At 41.6% G+C, this 19,537-nt stretch overlaps 1 protein-coding gene across 2 annotated transcripts in view; it reads left to right on the forward strand.

Annotated features, from left to right (window-relative positions):
• DDX46 (DEAD-box helicase 46) overlaps positions 1-19,537 on the forward strand; it is a 77,069-nt gene that overhangs the window by 20,132 nt on the left and 37,400 nt on the right. For both annotated transcript variants that reach the window (XM_010359925.2, XM_010359926.2), the window contains exons 6-13: positions 1,597-1,748; positions 5,017-5,130; positions 6,127-6,292; positions 7,142-7,262; positions 10,186-10,361; positions 11,284-11,405; positions 15,000-15,078; positions 16,974-17,056. In XM_010359925.2, coding sequence (XP_010358227.1) covers positions 1,597-1,748; positions 5,017-5,130; positions 6,127-6,292; positions 7,142-7,262; positions 10,186-10,361; positions 11,284-11,405; positions 15,000-15,078; positions 16,974-17,056 — 1,013 coding nt within the window. The remainder of the gene's footprint in view (positions 1-1,596; positions 1,749-5,016; positions 5,131-6,126; positions 6,293-7,141; positions 7,263-10,185; positions 10,362-11,283; positions 11,406-14,999; positions 15,079-16,973; positions 17,057-19,537) is intronic.

Raw genomic sequence — 19,537 nt, forward strand, 5'->3', positions numbered from 1 at the left:
AATTAGCTGGGCCTGGTGGCACACATCTGTAGTCCCAGCTATTTGGGAGCCTGAGGCAGGAGAATCGCTTGAACCTGAGAGATTGAGGTTGTAGTCAGTGAGCCGAGATCATGCCACTGCACTCCAGACTGGCGACAGAGCGAAACTGTGTCTCGGAAAAAAAAAAGAATTACAAGAAAGAGAAAATATATTTCTCTTAGAGTAAGCACTCTAAGGGCAGTGACTTTTACCTGTTTTATTTGTTGGTTTATTCAGGCTCCCAGTACAAGCCCCTGGCTTGCCTAGTGATTGGAAAATACCATTTAGTAGTATTTTGTTTCATTTTAAAAATTTATTTATTTGTTTGTTTGTTTATTTATTTATTTTTCTGAGACAGAGTCTCGCTCTATTGCCCAAGCTAGAGTGCAGTGGCGCAATCTTGGCTCACTGCAAGACTCCCGAGTGTCCATTAAGTTGAAGTGGGTCATCTTAAAGGTCTTCATTCTTGTCGTCTTCACATTGAGTAGGCTGAGAAGGAAGAAGAGGAGGAGGAGTTGGTCTTCTCTCTGGGGTGGCAAAGACAGAAGAAAATTTACTTCCATGTGGACCCATGCAGTTCAAACCTATGTTGTTCAGGGATCAACTGTAATTGAAAATGTCATTTAGCAGGCGTGATGGCTCATGCCTGTACTCCCAGCACTTTGGGAGGCTGAGGTGGGTGGATCACGAGGTCAGGAGTTCGAGACCAGCCTGACAAACATGGTGAAAACCCATCTCTATTAACTACAAAAATTAGCCAGGTGTGGTGGCGTGCGCCTGTAATCCTAGCTACTCAGGAGGCTGAGGCAGGAGAATTGCTTGAACCCAGGATGCAGAAGTTGCAGTAAGCTGAGATCGCGACTGCACTCCAGCCTGGGCCACAGAGTGAGAATCTGTCTCAAAAAAAAAAAAAAAAGCTGGGCGTGGTGGCTCATGCTTGTAATCCCAGCACTTAGGGAGGCTGAGGCGGGCGGATAACGAGGTCAGGAGTTTGAGACCATCCTGGCTAACATGGTGAAACCCTGTCTCTACTAGAAATACAAAAGATTAGCCAGGTGTGGTGGGCGCCTGTAGTGGCAGGTACTTGTGAGGCTGAGGCAAGGGAATGGTGTGAACCTGGGAGGTGGAGCTTGCAGGGAGCGGAGATTGTGCCACTGCACTCCAGCCTGGGCAACAGGGCGAGACTCCATCTCAAAGAAAAAAAAAGGAAACAAAGAAACAAAAAAAGTCATTTAGCAGAGAAAGTTTGTAGTTCCGCATCCAGCTGTATAGCTGTAAAATCTATTATTGGAGATCATCTTTTTTGGCATAATTAATCTTTTGACCCTTTTACAACCAAACAATTTATATTTTATTCATATTTATTTTGTCATTGTTAATACTCAAAAGTAATACATGCTTCATGTAAAAATGGAAAAACCTCCAAATGTGAGCATTTGGACTGCTGGATGGCTGGAGTAATTGGAAAAGGGGTGTTTGGGCAGTGGGAGAAAAGGTTAGAGAGGTGGGGTGTGGTCTGATTGTGAAATATTGCATATTGAAACAGATGTTTAAAGAAAGTGTATTCTGGTATTTTAGATGATGAAGATGATCCTGCAGAAGCTGAAAAGGAAGGAAATGAAATGGAGGGTGAGGAGTTAGATCCATTAGATGCTTACATGGAAGAAGTGAAAGAGGAAGTAAAAAAATTTAACATGAGAAGTGTAAAAGGTGGTGGGGGAAATGAAAAGGTATGGAATTTCTTAGTTTTAAAGATTTATATTTCCTTTTGGGTAACTTGAATTCTGCATTGCATTGTCCTATTGATTTGCATGATTTTATAAAGCTAACAGTTTTCTTTCTCCTCATCTGAGAGATGGCAGTACTTTTTCTAAGTACCAGAGATACTGGCAAATTTTAGCTATAAGTGTTCTTTCAAAAGTCACTCTTTTAACACTATCACCTTTGTTTAATATCTTTGCTTACATATTAATCTTTTTAATAAGTTCTCTGGAGACTTCTCTAGCACTCCTGTCTTTGATACTCTTTTTTTTTTTTTTTTGAAACAGTCTCTCTCTGTTTCCCAGGCTGGAGTGTAGTGGTGTTATCTTGGCTCACTGCAACCTCCACCTCCCAGGCCCATGCAGTCTACCTACCTCAGCCTCCCAAGTAGCTGCAACTACATGTGTGAACCACCACTCCTGGCTAATTTTTGTATTTTGGTAGAGATGAGGTTTTACCATGTTGCTCAGGCTGGTCTCGAATTCCTGGCCTCAAGTGATCCACCTGCCTTGGCCTCCCAATATACTGGGATTACAGGCATGAGCCACCATGCCCAGCTGCATCTTTGATACCCCTTGATGACCCTCACTTGATTCTGTTTTTCCTCTTTTTCATAGCATTTATTACATTTTGACAAATTGTATGTTTTTTTGTGTTTACAGTGTGTCCCTTCTCCCTTCTAAAATGTAAGCACTCTAAGGGCAGTGACTTTTACCTGTTTTATTTATTGGTTTATTCAGGCTCCCAGTACAAGCCCCTGGCTTGCCTAGTGATTGCAAAATACCATTTAGTAGTATTTTGTTTCATTTAAAAAATTTATTTATTTGTTTGTTTGTTTATTTATTTATTTTTCTGAGACAGAGTCTCGCTCTATTGCCCAAGCTAGAGTGCAGTGGCACAATCTTGGCTCACTGCAACCTCCGCCTCCCGAGTTCAAGCGATTCTCCTGCCTCAACCTCCCAAGTAGCTGGGATTATAGATGCCTGCCACTATGCCCGGCTAATTTTAGTATTTTTAGTGGAGACCGGGTTTCACCATGTTGGTCAGGCTGGTCTCGAACTCTCGACCTCATGTGATCCTCCCACCTCGGCCTCCCAAAGTGCTGGGATTACAGGTGTGAACCACCATGCCCAGCCTCATTTTATTTTTTTATATTAATTTAATTTATTTTTTTGAGATGAAGTGTCGCTTTTGTTGCCTAGGCTGGAGTGCAGTGGCACAGTCTCAGCTCACTGCAACCTCCACCTCCTGGGTTCAAGTGATTCTTCTGCCTCAGCTTCCTGAGTAGCTGGGATTACAGGCCCTTGCCACCTCGCCCAGCTAATTTTTGTATTTTTAGTGGAGATGAGGTTTCACCGTGTTGGCCAGGCTGGTCTTGAACTCCTGACCTCAGGTGATCCACCTCCCTTGGCCTTCCAGTGTGCTGGGATTGCAGGCATTAGCTACTGCACTCACCCTATTTTATTTTATTTTTTTATTTTATTTATTTTATTTTATTTTTCGAGATGGAGTCTTGCTCTGTTGCCTAGGCTGGAGTGCAGTGGTACTATCTCTGCTCACTGCACCCTGTGCCTCCCAGGTTCAAATGATTCTCCTACCTCAGCCTCCCGAGTAGCTGGAATTACAAGTGCCCACCGCCATGCCTGGCTAATTTTTGTATTTTTAGTAGAGACGGTTTCACCATGTGGGCCATGCTGGCCTTGAATTCCTGACCTCAAGTGATCTGTCCGCCTTGGCCTCCCAAAGTGCTGAGATTACAAGTGTGAGCCTCTGCACCTGGCCTTATTTTATTTTTTAATTAAAAAAATGTTTTTTAGCAACAGGGTCTCGCTGTGTTACCCAGGTTGGAGTGCGGTGGCATGATCATACCTCATACTCCTGGGCTGAAGCGATCATTCTGCTTCAATCTTCTTAGTTAGGACTACAGGCATGTACCACTACACCTGGCTAATTGTTTATAGAGGTGGAATCTCGCTGTGTTACCCAGGTTGGTCTCGAACTCCTGGACTCAAGTGATCCCCCTGTCTTGGCCTCCCAAAGTGCTGGAATTTCAGACATGAGCCTCTGTGCCCAGCCTAGTAGTAGTTTGAAAATATATAATCATGCCGGATGTGGTGGCTCATGCCTGTAATCCCAACATTTTGGGAGGCCGAGGCGGACGATCACCTGAGGTCAAGAGTTAGAGATCAACCTGGCCAACATGGCAAAACACCATCTCTGCTAAAAATACAAGAATTAGCTGGGTGTGATGGCGGATGCCTCTAATCCCAGCTACTTGGGAGGCTGAGGAAGGGGAATAGGTTGAACTGGGAGCAATTAGCCTAGATCACACCACTGTACTCCAACCTGGGAGACAGAATGAGACTCAGTCTGAAAAAAAATATATTGATATATATATATATATATATAATTGGCTGGGCACGCTGGCTCATGCCTGTAATCCCAGCACTTTTGCAGGGACTTAGGTGGGTGGATTACCTGAGATAAGGTGTTCGAGACCAGCCTGCCAACATGGTGAAACCCTGTTTCTACTAAAAATACAAAACTTAGCCGAGCATAGTGGCGGGTGCCTGTAATCCCAGCTACTGGGGAGGCTGAGGCAGGAGAATTGTTTGAATCCGGGAGGCAGAGGTTACAGTGAGCTGAAATCATGCCATTGCACTCCAGCCTGGGTGACAAGAGCAAAACGTTATCTCAATAAATAAATAAAGTATATATAATAATATATAGAATTGTCTATAATACAGTAAATGATAAGTGGATGTATTATAAAATATAATTATATTATGCTTAAAAATTTATATAAATTAATGAGAAAAACAGTCTGTTGTTTCTATTTTCATTTAATAACTCAGTTGGCTCAATGCCCTGGCTCACAACTGCAATCCCAGAACTTTGGTAGGCTGAGGCCGGTAGATCACTGGAGCCAAGCAGTTCAAGACCAGCCTGGGCAACATAGCATGACTCTTTCTACTAAAAAGCAAAAAAAATTAACTGGGTTTGGTGATATGTGCTTACAGTCTTAGCAACTCAGGAGGACAGATGGGTTGACTCCTTGAGCCCAGAAATTTGAGGTTACAGTGAGCTACGATCACACCACTCAAGCCTGGGTGATGGAGACCATGTCACTAAAAAAAGAAACTAAAGACGAAATTTTGTCAGTTATTGTGGGCTTCAGCTGTCATATAACTTGTGTTTCAGCTTTGCAAAATATTCTATATTTCTTCTTTATTTTAGAAGTCTGGGCCAACGGTCACAAAAGTTGTCACTGTTGTGACAACCAAAAAAGCAGTTGTGGATTCTGATAAGAAGAAAGGTGAGCTGATGGAGAATGACCAGGATGCCATGGAGGTGATTTTTCATTTATTTTGACTTTGTTTATGACACTATCCTGGAAGCATTTATTAGAAAGCATTCATGGAGATGTGCTTTTCATTTATGTGAACTAGGAGAAATTCCTAGAATTGGGAGACATTCTTGCTATTCTTAGTAGTATAATAGTATCTAGTTAAATATCTATTTAGTGGAACATTCTGATGTCTTTCATTCCTAACTGTATGATCTTTCTGCCCCTCATCAGCTCACTTTAGGCATACAATATGGAGAGAAAAAAATGAAGTAACAGAATGAATTAACTTTCTTTCCATTAACACGTATTGTAAAGATTTATATAGTAAAAACAATAGCAAAACCTTATTAGAGCTGTCTCTGATCATTACTGTTTTAGCTTTATATTGGCATTTTAACTTTCTAAAGGGCAAAGAAAAAGAAAACTAAGTTGAAAAATTCTTCAGGAGCTTCTTGATGTATTTCTAATTCAAGGTGACATACATCATTTGAGGTGATTTTTTTTTTTTTTTTTTTTTTGAGACGGAGTCTCGCTCTGTCGCCCAGGCTGGAGTACAGTGGCCGGATCTCAGCTCACTGCAAGCTCCGCCTCCCAGGTTTACGCCATTCTCCTGCCTCAGCCTCCCGAGTAGCTGGGACTACAGGCGCCCGCCACCTCGCCCGGCTAGTTTTTTGTATTTTTTAGTAGAGACGGGGTTTCACCGTGTTAGCCAGGATGGTCTCGATCTCCTGACCTCGTGATCCGCCCGTCTCGGCCTCCCAAAGTGCTGGGATTACAGGCTTGAGCCACTGCATCCGGCCGAGGTGATTTTAAAATTAAGAAGTTTAAGTGTGTTGGAGCACTATAAAAATCTTGTGGGCCAAACAGTGTATTGCAGAAAGGAAAAAAATTAGAGTAGTTTCTAGGAGAGGAAGTTTTGAAAAGGTAGGAGTATTGCTTCCCACAAGAGGAAAATAGTAATGAGCTTACCTCTTTAATTTTTTTCTTTTAAACCATAGTATTCTTCAGAGGAGGAAGAAGTTGATCTTCAGACAGCCCTTACAGGGTATCAAACAAAACAGCGAAAGCTTCTAGAACCAGTTGATCATGGAAAAATTGAATATGAGCCATTTAGGAAAAACTTCTATGTCGAAGTTCCAGAACTAGCAAAAATGTCTCAAGAAGGTAAAATTCCATTTTTTCATTTACTAACAGAAGAGGATACATTTCACATTACTCAAGAGAAATGTGGATAGTGTCTGATGAAGGAGGGTGTTTTGGAAATATTTTTAAAATGATCAAAAATTAATTGGCCAAGTGCATTGGCTCACGCCTGTAATCCCAGCACTTTGGGAGGCTGAGGTGGGCGCATTGTTTGAGCTCAGAAGTTGGAGACCACCTGGGCAATAGAGTGAAACCCCATCTACTAGAATACAGAAAAATAGGCCGGACGCAGTGGCTCATGCCTGTAATCCCAGCACTTTGGGATGCAGGCAGATCATGAGGTCAGTAGTTCGAGACCATCCCGGCCAATATGGTGAAACCCTGTCTCTACTAAAAAAAATACAAAAATTTAAAAAATTGTTCTGTTTTGTTTTGTTTTGTTTTGTTTTGTTTTGAGACAGGGTCTCCCTCCATTGCCCAGGCTGGAGGCTGGAGTGCAGTGGTGCAGTCATGGCTCACTGCAGCCTTGATTTCCTACCACACCCCGCATCCCCCCGACAGGCTCAGGTGATCTTCCTATGTCAGCCTCCTGAGTAGCTGGGGCTACAGGCATGTGCCACCACACCCAGCTAATTTTTGTACTTTTTGTCGAGGCAGGGTTTCACCATGTTGCCCAGGTTGGTCTTCAGCTCCTGGGTTCGAGGGATCTGCCTGCGTCTGCCTCCCAAAGTGCTAGTTGCTAGGATTACAGGTGTGAGCCACTGGGCCTGGCATAAGAGTTAAAGATTCTTAATCTTATGCCTAATTGAAAAGTAGAAGACACCAATAGAACAATATTTAAGAACTTTTAATCTGGGTTTTGTTTTGTAGAGGTAAATGTGTTTCGATTGGAAATGGAGGGCATTACAGTTAAAGGAAAAGGTTGTCCCAAACCAATTAAATCCTGGGTCCAGTGTGGAATTTCCATGAAGATCTTAAATTCCCTCAAAAAGTAAGTGGTTGGTGGTTGTTTATGTTTTCTGTGTCTTGCTGCTCAAAATAGTCCTTTCACACCAATGTCTCCAAGTTACATTTTTACTCTAAAAAAACTTAACGTTTAAAAAAACTGTTTTATTGAGATAATTTACATATCAAAATTTACCCTTTAAATTATACAACTGCTTTTTTTTTTTTTGAGACAGAATCTTGCTCTGTTGCCCAGGGTAGAGTACAGTGGTGCGATCTCACCGCGCTCACTGTGACCTCAGCCACCCGGGCTCAAGCAATTATCCTGCCTCAGCCTCCTGAGTAGCTGGAACTATAGGTGTGCACCACCACGGCTGGTTAATTTTTAAAATATTTTTAGTAGAGACCAGGTTTCACCATGTTGGCCAGGCTGGCCTTGAAATCCTGACCTCAGGTGATCTGCCTGCCTCAGCCTCCCAAAGTGCTGGGATTACAGGCATGAGCCACCATGCCTGGCTTTTTAAATTTTTTATTTATTTTTTTCTTTTTTGAGACAGCCTCCCGCCTCTTCCCTCAGGCATGCATTGGCATGATCTTGACTCACTGCAACCTCTGCATCCCGGGTTCAAGCGATTCTTGTGCCGTAGCCTCTTAAGTAGCTGGGATTACAGGTACCCACCACCATACCCAGCCAATTTTTGTATTTTTGTATTTTTAATAGAGACAGGGTTTCGCCGTGTTGGTGAAGTTGGTCTCAAACTCCTGACTTCAGGTGATCCCCCCACCTTGGCCTCCCAGAGTGCTGGTTAAATTATGCAACTTGGCTGGGCGCTATGGCTCACACCTGTAATCCCAATACTTTGGGAGGCCAAGACAGGCAGATCACGAGGTTAAGAGATCGAGACCATCCTGGCCGACATGGTGAAACCCTGTCTCTACTAAAAATACAAAAATTAGCTGGATGTGGTGGCGCATGCCTATAGTCCCAGCTAGCCTGTAGTCCTAGCTACTTGGGAGGCTGAGGCAGGAGAATCGCTTGAACCCGGGAGTCGGAGGTTGCAGTGAGCTGGGATTGTGGCACTGCACTCCAGCCTGGTGACAGAGAGAGACTCTGTCTTTTTTTTTTTTTTTTTGAGACGGAGTCTAGCTCTGTCGCCCAGGCTGGAGTGCAGTGGCCGGATCTCAGCTCACTGCAAGCTCCACCTCCCGGGTTTACGCCATTCTCCTGCCTCAGCCTCCCGAGTAGCTGGGACTACAGGCACCCGCCACCTCGCCCGGCTAGTTTTTTGTGTTTTTTTTTAGTAGAGATGGGGTTTCACCGTGTTAGCCAGGATGGTCTCGATCTCCTGACCTCGTGATCCGCCCGTCTCGGCCTCCCAAAGTGCTGGGATTACAGGCTTGAGCCACCGCGCCCGGCCGACTGTCTTAAAAAAAAAAAAAAGTGCAAGTTATTATTATTATTATTATTATTATTTTTTTTTTTTTAGACAGAGTCTCGCTTTGTCACCAGGCTGGAGTGCAGTGGTGCATTCCCGGCTCACTGCAACCTCCACCTCCCGGGTTCGAGCTTCAAGCGATTCTCCTGCCTCAGTCCCCCAAGTAGCTGAGATTACAGGAGTGCACCACTGCGCCTGGCTAATTTTTGTATTTTTTGTAGAGACGGGGTTTCACCGTGTTGGCTGGGATGGTCTTGATGTCTTGACCTCATGATCCACCCGCTTCAGCCTCCCAAAGTGCTGGGATTACAGGCATGAGCCATCGCGCCCAGCCAACTTAATGTTTTTTAGTGTATTTTTATAGTTGTGCAACCATTACAATAGTCTAATTTTTGAAAAATTTTTTTGAATTTTTTTGTTTTTGTTTTTTGATTTTATTTATTTATTTTTTTGAGACAGAGTCTCACTCTGTTGCCCAGGCTGGAGTGCAGTGGCGTGATCTCGGCTCACCGCAACCTCTGCCTCCCGGGTTCGAATGATTCTCCTGCCTTAGCCTCCCAGGTAGCTGGGACTACAGGTGTTTGCCTCACCACACCTGGCTAATTTTGTATTTTTAGTAGAGACAGAGTTTCACCATGTCAGGCTGGTCTCAAACTCCTGACCTCGTGATCTGTCCGCCTCAGTCTCCCAAAGTGCTGGGATTACAGGTATGAGCCACCGTGCCCAACTTTTTTTTTTTGAGACAGAATTTCACTCTTGTTGCCCAGGCTGGAGTGCATTGGCTCTGTCTTGCTCACTGCAACCTCCGCCTCTCGGGTTCAAGCGATTCTTTTGCCTCAGCCTCCCAAGTAGGTGGGATTACAGGCATGTGCCACCACGCCTGGCTCATTTTGTGTTTTTAGTAGGTACAGGGTTTCTCCATTTTGGTGAGGGTGGTCTCGAACTCTCTACCTCAGATGATTCACCCGCCGCGGCCTCTGAAAGTACTGGGATTACAGCATGAACCACCAAGCGTGGCCCCCCTTTTTTTTTTTTTTCAAGAGATGGGGTGTCACTATGTTGACCAGGCTGGTCTTGAACTGCTGGCCCCAAATGATTCTCCCATGTCAGCCTCCCAGAATGCTGGGATTTAAGTCACGAACCACTGCGCCCTGCCTAAATTTTAAATTTTTCATTATCCCAAAAAGAAACTTTTGTCCATTAGTAGTCAGTCTTCTCCCCTCTCCCTACCCCTGGGCAACCATTAATCTACTTTTTGTCTCTAGAATAGATTTGGCTATTCCTAACATTTCATGTAAATGGGATCAAACAATATATAGTCTTTAGTGACTGACCTTTTTCACTTTACATAATGTTGTCAAGGTTAGTCCATATTGTAGAATGTGTTAGTACTTCATTCATTTTTATTGCCAAATAGTATTTTATTGTATGAATATATACAGCCTTTTGGAAGTTTATTTTTATGGGAACACATGGGACCTCTTTGGGGCCCAGCAATCTCAATTCTTACCTTCCTTTGGTTTTCTTTTTAAGGCATGGCTATGAAAAGCCCACGCCCATCCAAACCCAAGCTATTCCTGCTATAATGTCTGGACGAGATTTGATTGGCATTGCCAAAACAGGAAGTGGAAAGACCATTGCTTTTCTGTTGCCCATGTTTAGACACATCATGGATCAGAGGTCATTAGAAGAAGGAGAGGGGCCAATAGGTACAGTTATTTTCATTAAACTGTTTTTCAAATAACAGCTTTGTTGTCAAAGAGAAAGACCTTATAGTTTATAATGTTCTTAATTATGATAGTGAAGATGTCTTTATGTACATTTTCTTTATCAATTTGGCACTTTGGGGCTGATTTCCCCTTACCAGCAGGTGGAGTGAGAATCTTCAGAGCTCTGGAGTGACATCTCAGAAGTACAAAAACAGCCCCTCCTGGCACAGCTCAGTTTTTAAACTCTGACTTGGCAGGTAGACTCCTCGTGCATCTATCTGTTTATTTATATTGAGGTTTGTTAGCCCAGTATCGGTGGATATACAAAGGCAACATGGAAGATACTAGGGAAACATATTTTCCTAGGTAGTTTTTGGCCTTAACAGGCTATAATGCCAGCATTTCATTCAAGATTAGTTGTTTAGATTCTGGTTTCTTGATCATCTTGGCAGAGATAACTCTTGCAAAGTTGAATAGGGTTTTGGAAAGTTGTTCAGCTTTTCTCTTAGGAACACGGGGCATAGTATATCTCTCCTCTGTCTGTGCCCCTCAGACCAAAGTTGTTTCTGGAAGCAGCAGTATGGCTTCTGTGGCACAGTGAGTCCTTGATTTTCTTTGTTCTGTGATTTGCATTAGAAAACTATTTGCGTTCTATTGAACCAAGTATTTATTTTCCTGAGGGTTGGATGAGGCATTTAACTGTCATTTATCTTCTTTTAGCATGTTTTTCAACTCTGCTTATACTTATCCTTCCCCACAACCTCTGCTGTTATACAACTTTTGAAATAGTTTTCAGAGATGCATAACAAAAAAAAAAATAGGTGAAACAATCTGAACTTTATTGTAGAGGTGAAATTGAATACTTTAAAGCATAGCCTTAAGAATTTTGGTGGTTAGGCTACTGATGTATTTATCTTTCCAGCTGTCATCATGACTCCAACTCGAGAACTGGCTTTACAGATTACTAAAGAGTGTAAGAAGTTTTCCAAGACTTTGGGACTTAGAGTGGTCTGTGTTTATGGAGGAACAGGAATCAGTGAGCAGGTAGTTACATAAGAAACATTCATGTTTTCCATTCTTTTCTCAAGTTGGAAGATTCATTAAAGTAAAAGAGTGACTTTTACTTTTAGTTTTTTGAATAGTGATTGCTTCTAAAATCATTTTTAAAATGAGGTATAAAAATAATAGTAAGAATTAGTTATTTCATGCAGGATGAATACCTTCGGAGAAGTAATGTACAGCATGGTGACTAGTTAATATTATATTGTATGCTGAAGAATTTGCTAAGCCAGTAGATCTCACATCATGTTCTTTTTTTTTTTTCCGTTTTGGGGTGGAGTCTCGCCCTGTCACCCAGGCTGGAGTGCAGTGGCGCGATCTTGTCTCACTGTAACCTCCGCCTCCCCGGTTCAAGCGATTCTCCTACCTCAGCCTCCCAAGTTGCTGGGACTACAGGCGCCCGCCACCTTGCCTGGCTAATTTTTGTATTTTTAGTAGAGATGGGGGTTTCACCATATTGGCCAGATTGGTCTTGAACTCCTGACTTCAAGTGATCCTCCTGCCTTGGCCTCCCAAAGTGCTGGGATTATAGGCGTGAGCCACCGCGCCCAACCGATCTTAAATGTTCCTACCACAAAAGAAAATATTGGTAACTATGTAAGGGGATATGTTAGCTTGATTGTGGTCATCATTTCAGAGTGTATATGTATATCAAACATGTTGTACACCTTAAATATATATAATTTTTGTTAATTATGACCCAACACAGTTGTGACAAAAAAGAATATATTATGTTAATGCTATATTAGAATTTTTGAGTCATTTTTACATAGATTATCCCTCCTCCCTCTTCCCCTGCCTGAGAAGGCAGATTTTTTTTTTTATTTTACATATGAGGAAATAGTCAGAAGGAGTTATTAAGTTGACCAATTAGGTTAATACGTTCTAGAGTTTGTCCTGGAACCTAGGTCTCTGATCTCTGAGCATTTATTTTCTATAATCTATGCTGACGTCTTTAAAAAGTGATGGTGGCCAGGCACAGTGGCTCACGCCTGTAATCCCAGCACTTTGGGAAGCCAAGGCGGGTGGATCATGAGATCAGAAGCTCAAGACCAGCCTAGCCAACATGGCAAGACCCCCGGTCTCTACTAAAAACACAGAAATTAGCCTGGCATGGTGGTGCGTGCCTGTAATATCAGCTACTTGGGAGGTTGAGGCAGGAGAATCACTTGAACCTGGGAGGCGGAGGTTGCGGTAAGCTGAGATCACGCCACTGTGTTCCAGCCTGGGAGACAGCAAGACTACATCTTGCGGGGGAAAAAGTGATGGTGATTACTGGGATGCATTAATATCAGAGGTGTTTTCTTCTTCTTCTTTTTTTTTTTTTTTTGGTTCTGTTTTGTTTGAGACAGCATCTTGCTCTGTTGTCCAGGCTGGAGTGCAGTGGTGTGACCTTGGCTCACTGCGTCCGTGACCTCCTGGGCTCAAGCAGTCCTTCCTCCTCAGCCTCCTGAGTGGCTGGGACCAGAGACGCATGCCACCACACCCGGCTAATTTTTGTATTTTTTTGTAGAGATGAGGTTTTGCCATGTTTCCCAGGCTGGTCTTGAATTCCTGGGCTCAAGCAATCTGCTTGCCTCGGCTTCCCTTGTGAGCCACTATGACCAGCCCTTCAGCTGTCTTCTAAATAATGAAATAGTTTTCAGATATTTTGCTTGAGTAGAAGAAGGCAAAAAAGTAGGTTCTGTGATTGGATAAGTTTTGGAAACGTTGGAGTATAAAAAGTTAAAACCGGTTTCTTTCCTGTAAGACTTCTTAGTTCTTAATAAGCTAATGTGTATCGTGTTGCTAGATAAATGGGATAAATTGTCGTTTTCTGAACTTAACTACAAAACTGTTTCTTAGGACTCTTGTTACAAGAACACACTTCAAGAATATTTGCTTTTGTTAACTCCAGTGCTATTTTAATTACTTGAACTTCATTTTCTAAGTTTATGGTTTTTCATGACTATAGTTTGTAGAAATACACTTACAAAACAACATGGTACATGCTTGCACATTGTATTTATATAAATGCCAAACAAAAGTTTTATGATGTTAAGGGACTTCTGGTATTTTGCATTCCATTTCATTTAAAAAATGCTGGTTGTGATTGAGCGCTGTGGCTCATACTTGTAATCATCACAGCACTTTGGGAGGCTGAAATGGGAGAATCACTTGAGTCCAGGAGTTTGAGACCAGCCTGGGCAATATAGTGAGACCCCATCTCTTAAAACAGTAAATAAAGGCCGGGTGCGGTGGCTCAAGCCTGTAATCCCAGCACTTTGGGAGGCCGAGACGGGCGGATCACGAGGTCAGGAGTTTGAGACCATCCTGGCTAACACTGTGAAACCCCGTCTCTACTAAAAAAAAAATACAAAAAACTAGCCGGGCGAGGTGGCGGGTGCCTGTAGTCCCAGCTACTCGGGAGGTTGAGGCAGGAGAATGGCGTAAACCCGGGAGGCGGAGCTTGCAGTGAGCTGAGATCCGGCCACTGCACTCCAGCCTGGGCAACAGAGCGAGACTTCGTCTCAAAAAAAACAAAACTAAACAAAACAGTAAATAAATTAACGAGTGCCTGTAGTCCTAGCCAGTGGCTAACTAGAGAATTTTGCAAATTTGATTTGCCATTATCCCTCAAAATCAAGAAACGAACTTAAGAAAGCAGTTTTTAAAGAAAAGTGATCATCTCTTAAGCCCAGGATCTAGGCTGCAGTGAGCTATGATGACACTGCTGCACTGGACAACAGAGCCTGGGCAACAGAATGAGACCCTGTCTCAAAAAAATATATAAAAATAAAAAATAAAAAAAAAAAACAAAGCTGATTATGACTGTTAAAGGTTTTAATGATTCACTAATGTGGCAATCCTCAATTTGAAAAACACTAGTCTATGTGGTCACTTAGAAGTTTCTTTTTCTGAGACAGGGTCTCGCTCTTGCTCAGGCTGAAGTGCAAGGATGTGATCATAGCTCACTGCAACCTTGAACTCCTGGGCTCAAAGATGATCACTTTTTGTTTTTTTAACTGCTTTCTTAAGTTTGTTTCTTGGTTATGAGGGATAGTGGCAAATGAAATTTGCAAAATTCTATAGTTTTTATTTGTTTCAAATTTATGGCACTATGTGGTCACGTTGTTGCTGTTTTTTTCTTTTCTTTTTTTTTTTGAGACCGAGTCTCTCACTTTCACCCAGGCTGGAGTGCAGTGGTGCGATCTCAGCTCACTGCAAGCTCCGCCTCTCGGGTTCACCCCATTCTCCTGCCTCAGCCTCCTGAGTAGCTGGGACTACAGGCACCTGCCACCACGCTTGGCTAAAATTTTGTATTTTTAGTAGAGACGGGGTTTCACCGTGTTAGCCAGGATGGTCTCGATCTCCTGACCTCATGATCCGCCCACCTCAGCCTCCCAAAGTGCTAGGATTACAGGCGTGAGCCACCGCGTTTGGCTGTTGCTGTTTCTTTAGTAGTGCCCTGAGATTCAAAATAATTAGGCAGAAGGCTTTGAAGTCTTCTTACCAGACTAGGCAAGAACTAAATGTAATGTTTTTTAGTGTTTAAGTAAGCATTAGTGATAGACTATTAAGTTTCATCTTTTTTATTAGATTGCTGAGCTGAAAAGAGGTGCTGAAATTATTGTTTGCACACCTGGTCGAATGATTGACATGTTAGCAGCTAACAGTGGTAAGTCAGGGATATTTTTTTGGTGTCTTTCCTTTTGAATTCTTTACATTTTTTTGTTAAAACAGATGCAAGAAACCAACAAAGGGTTTCTATATTTCTTCTTAAAGTTGCAATATCTTAAAATTTGTAGCCTGTAGTCCCAGCTACTTGGGAGGCTGAGGCAGGAGAATAGCTTGAACCCGGGAGGCGGAGCTTACAGGGTGCCAAGATCGCCCCACTATACTACAGCCTGGGTGGCAAAGCGAGACTCTGTCTCAAAAAAAAAAAAAAAAAAAAAAACTTGTATTGGAACAAGTTGATTATTATAAGCATTAATGATATTTTTGCAATTTAAAAATTTTTTTCAGAAGTAACTCCGTCTGATCATAACTTGGATTCTTAATCCATTTTTGGCCTGGCTTTGCTTAGTAAAAGAATAGGGTAGTAGCCTTTTCTTTATTACAAAATTTAGACTTTTTCTCCACATTAGCTAGTATTTTCTTACAATACTACATAAATTAAGATATTGCAGCTTCAAGAAATTTTATCTTTTGTAAATATTGCATGTTTGTAGCTCAAATGTTATGCTTTGTTAAATTATTCCCTATCAAAACTCTTACTAAACTGTTGACATTATTTAACTTCTGTGGAGAAAGGCCCTTCAAGATTTATAGAACTGGGCTTCCGAGACTTAAACCATCAAAGGTAGGTAATTTAATGCTGTTCCCGACCTTGCAAAACTAATTGGGGCTACAAATGCTAGTGTGGAATACTTAAATATTAGCTAGCACTTATTTTGGCACTTTTTATTTTTTGAAGAAAATGTTCTCAGAGGTTTCTATTGCAATATTCAGTATGTACATAATAGAGTGTTAAAAACTGTGAGTTAGTGCATGTTTTTAATAGTATTCTGCTTGAATTTCTATGTGAACTTAATTCTAATTGTACATGAAGTTGGCAAAGTGACATCGAAATTGTTTGAGAAGTCTTTGTGCTTGTCTAGCATATGGAAAGTTTTGGTTTGAATGCTGATTAAATAATCCCTTGTTTTTTTTTTCTCAATGCTGCATTAAGTCTCCTGAAATTCATCTTGATTAATTTTACCTTTTTCTCTTATCTGTCATTTTGGTCTATTTTTAAATAACTTTTTATACATGTTTTTGCCAGGAGATTGATTCAACAGTTGATAGCAATGCTTGTGTTAATATTTTAGAAGAGGTTTCCTTTGTATGTATTTTGTTTTCACTGGTTAGGAAGCCAGTTGGCATTTATTTAAGTCAGTGGGTTCACTTAATAAAATTGGGATTTATATCTTTGTATGGAAAATGTGTTTATGTAATGTGTTTTGGTATTTAAAGTTTTTATGTGATACATTAGTTTCCTAATGCTGTCAAATAGCTTCTCATTAAGGGTTTGACGTGCCCATTTAAGAAGCTTCTAAATATATGAAGTAGGTTGTAAAATAATATAGAGAGGCATTTTCTGTGTCTAAAATAGCACTAGAACTTGCTTTCCACACATACGCTGTAATCTCTAATATGTTTTTTTCTAGGTGATGCTGTCAGATAATGGCTGATGTGGCTCGATGCTTCATCTCAGTCTTAGTTTTATGATGTGTTTTGGAGAGGGCTGTTTTCTGAATTTTACAGGTTCTTCAGGCCCTATGATGGTATGCAAGAGACGAGTTTGACAAAATAAAGGGCCTCATATACCCATTGTCAGAAAGTATTTGTCACTAGATTAAGACATTTTAGATCAAAATTTCTTTTCACTTTTTAAAGATACCTAACTTACCCCTCTGGTTAAGTCAGGCATTTTAGTTTCCTTTACAGTTTTTAAAAGTTCTTGGTAGCCATAAAATGAATTGGGACTGATTTTTAGTTTTCTTTTTGTCTTTATTTTTCTTCTCATCTTAGGTCGGGTCACAAATCTTCGAAGAGTGACATATGTTGTTTTAGATGAAGCAGACAGAATGTTTGACATGGGTTTTGAACCCCAGGTAATCATTACATTTCTTAAGTGTTTTGAAATGTAAATATAACCTTGTAGCTGCCATGAGAATGAAATGTTCATGTGGTTTCTGAAATTCACACACACTTCTGTTGCATGGTAATACAGAAGACTGGGGACATACAGTATTGAAGCACATATTTATGTTTCAGTTTCCTCATAAAACTTCTTCAGGAGGTGTTTATACTGGCATTTCTTAGCCATGTAAGACCAACACCAGTAAAACTAGAATTGGAGTGCTAATAATAGACCTTAAGCCTTATTTTAACTTTTTGAGACGGAGTCTTGCTCTGTCGCCCAGGCTAGAGTGCAGTGGAGAGCAATCACCACTCACGGCAACCTCTGCCTCCTGGGTTCAAGCGATTCTCCCACCTCAGCCTCCCAAGTATCTGGGACTACAGGTGCCCACCACCACGCCTGGCTAACTTTTGTATTTTTAGTAGAGATGGAGTTTCACCATGTTGGCCAGGCTGGTCTCGAACTCCTGACCTCAGGTGATCCACCCTCCTCGCCTCCCAAAGTGTTGAGATTACAGGCGTGAGCCACTACACCCAGCCCATTGTCTTTTTAAATAAATTCTTTTAAATCATGCTTTTAAATACCTCCTTATCTAGTCTAGATAGCACGTTATTTACATTTATCAAAGTCATTCACTTTTACTAAGATAACGGCCCAAAGAATTTGTCTAGCCTAGGTTTTTATATTTCTTATATATGCTGTTTGCTCAGGTGCAAAATTTCAGTGATACAGATTTATAGGAACACATTTTAAAGGTGGTAGAAAGTTTTCTTAAGAAGAGCATTGTGAATTGTCAGTAGGCTGTAGTTGCCAAAAAATAAATAAAAAAGGATTATAAGAGACCACAGTAATGGAAATGTGCATGGAAAAGGGACAAGGCAAATGTCATATTTAGTCTTCAGTTTATCCATGTACTCTCCAAAAATTTATTGCCTGTTTTATGATAGTGCATGTATTGTGTTTAGATTTAAGGACTGCATTCTGAATGAGATGTAAATAGAAGAACACAGAAGAAGCAGGATTATGGTAATGCTTGAGCCATATGAGAAACAGATAAAATGATACTCAGCTTTGGGTGGGGCATAGTGGCTCATGCCTTTAATCCCAGCACTTTGGGAGGCCGAGGCAGGCAGAACACTTGAAGTCAGGAGATCAGACTAGCCTGGCCAACATGGTGAAACCCTGTCTCTACTAAAAATACAAAAATTAGCTGGACATGGTGATGGACGCCTGTAATCCCAGCTACTCGGGAGGCTGAGGCAGGAGAATGGCGTAAACCCGTGAGGCGGAGCTTGCAGTGAGCTAAGATCCGGCCACTGCGCTCCAGCCTGGGCGACAGAGCGAGACTCCGTCTAAAAAAAACAAAAAACAAAAAACAAAAAACAAAAAGTGATAATATAAATAATAATCAGCTTTAAGTAGAAGAAATGATAGCATCCTTTAACTCTGAACAAGTGTCACATGAAAGCAGCATTGAATTTATTTTTTTGGTCCCAAGGAGTACAAATGGGATCCAGTGGGGAAGTCATATGGAGCTTGATTTGAGTTTAATTTGAGGAAGGACTCGATAAACATTATTTGGAGATGAAACATTGCTTCGTGAGGAAGCGGGGACTGATATGATACTGAATCATATCAGTTTCTTCCAGGTATTCAAGCAGAGGCGAGGGGTCTGTTTGTGGAAAGAGAGTAAAGAGAATTGAAGTATCAGATGGAACAGAGTCACGTGCCCAGTCATGTGAAATCTTAGATTTTATTATAATGCTTTAAGTAGATAAGAGTGATTGATAGGGACCTTCTGGTAAACCAAGTTCTTATAGAGTGAGTTCAAAACAACTTTTTCCGTTGAAAGGCAAAGTGTGAATCCAGCATTCTCTCATGTATTTGTGTCCGTGTGTGTCCTTATGTACATGTATGTGCTTATGTACATGTATGTGCTTATATACATGTATATAAGTACATGAGAGAGAAATGCTGAATAATTGTTTGTTGATAACTGAAAACCTGCTGGAGGCTGGGCATGGTGATGTGTGCTTATGAACTCTGCACTTTGGGAGGCCAAGGCAGGTGGATTGCTTGAGTTCAGGAGTTCAAGACAAGCAGGGGCAACATGGCGAAACCTCATCTCTACAAAAATACATAAAAATTAGCTGGATGTGGGAGCATGCGCCTATAGTCCCAGCCACTCAGGAGGCTGAAGTAGCAGGATTGCTTGAGCCTGGGAGATAGAGGCTGTGGTGAGTCAACGTAATGTCTCTGCACTCCAGCCTGGGTGACAGAGTGAGACCGTGTCTCAAGAAAAAAGAGGAAAATTTCTATTTAGTTTGTGATTATTTTGTGAGCTTCATAGATCAAAGCTGCACACTGACTTCTGCCTAGAGAAGAGTTGGCAAGCAGTAGTGTGCTTCCAGGCATGATTATATACTGAAGAAAATAGTGAGAATTGGGAATT

Source organism: Rhinopithecus roxellana, chromosome 3 (genome assembly GCF_007565055.1).
Source record: "Rhinopithecus roxellana isolate Shanxi Qingling chromosome 3, ASM756505v1, whole genome shotgun sequence".
Lineage (NCBI taxonomy): Eukaryota > Metazoa > Chordata > Mammalia > Primates > Cercopithecidae > Rhinopithecus > Rhinopithecus roxellana.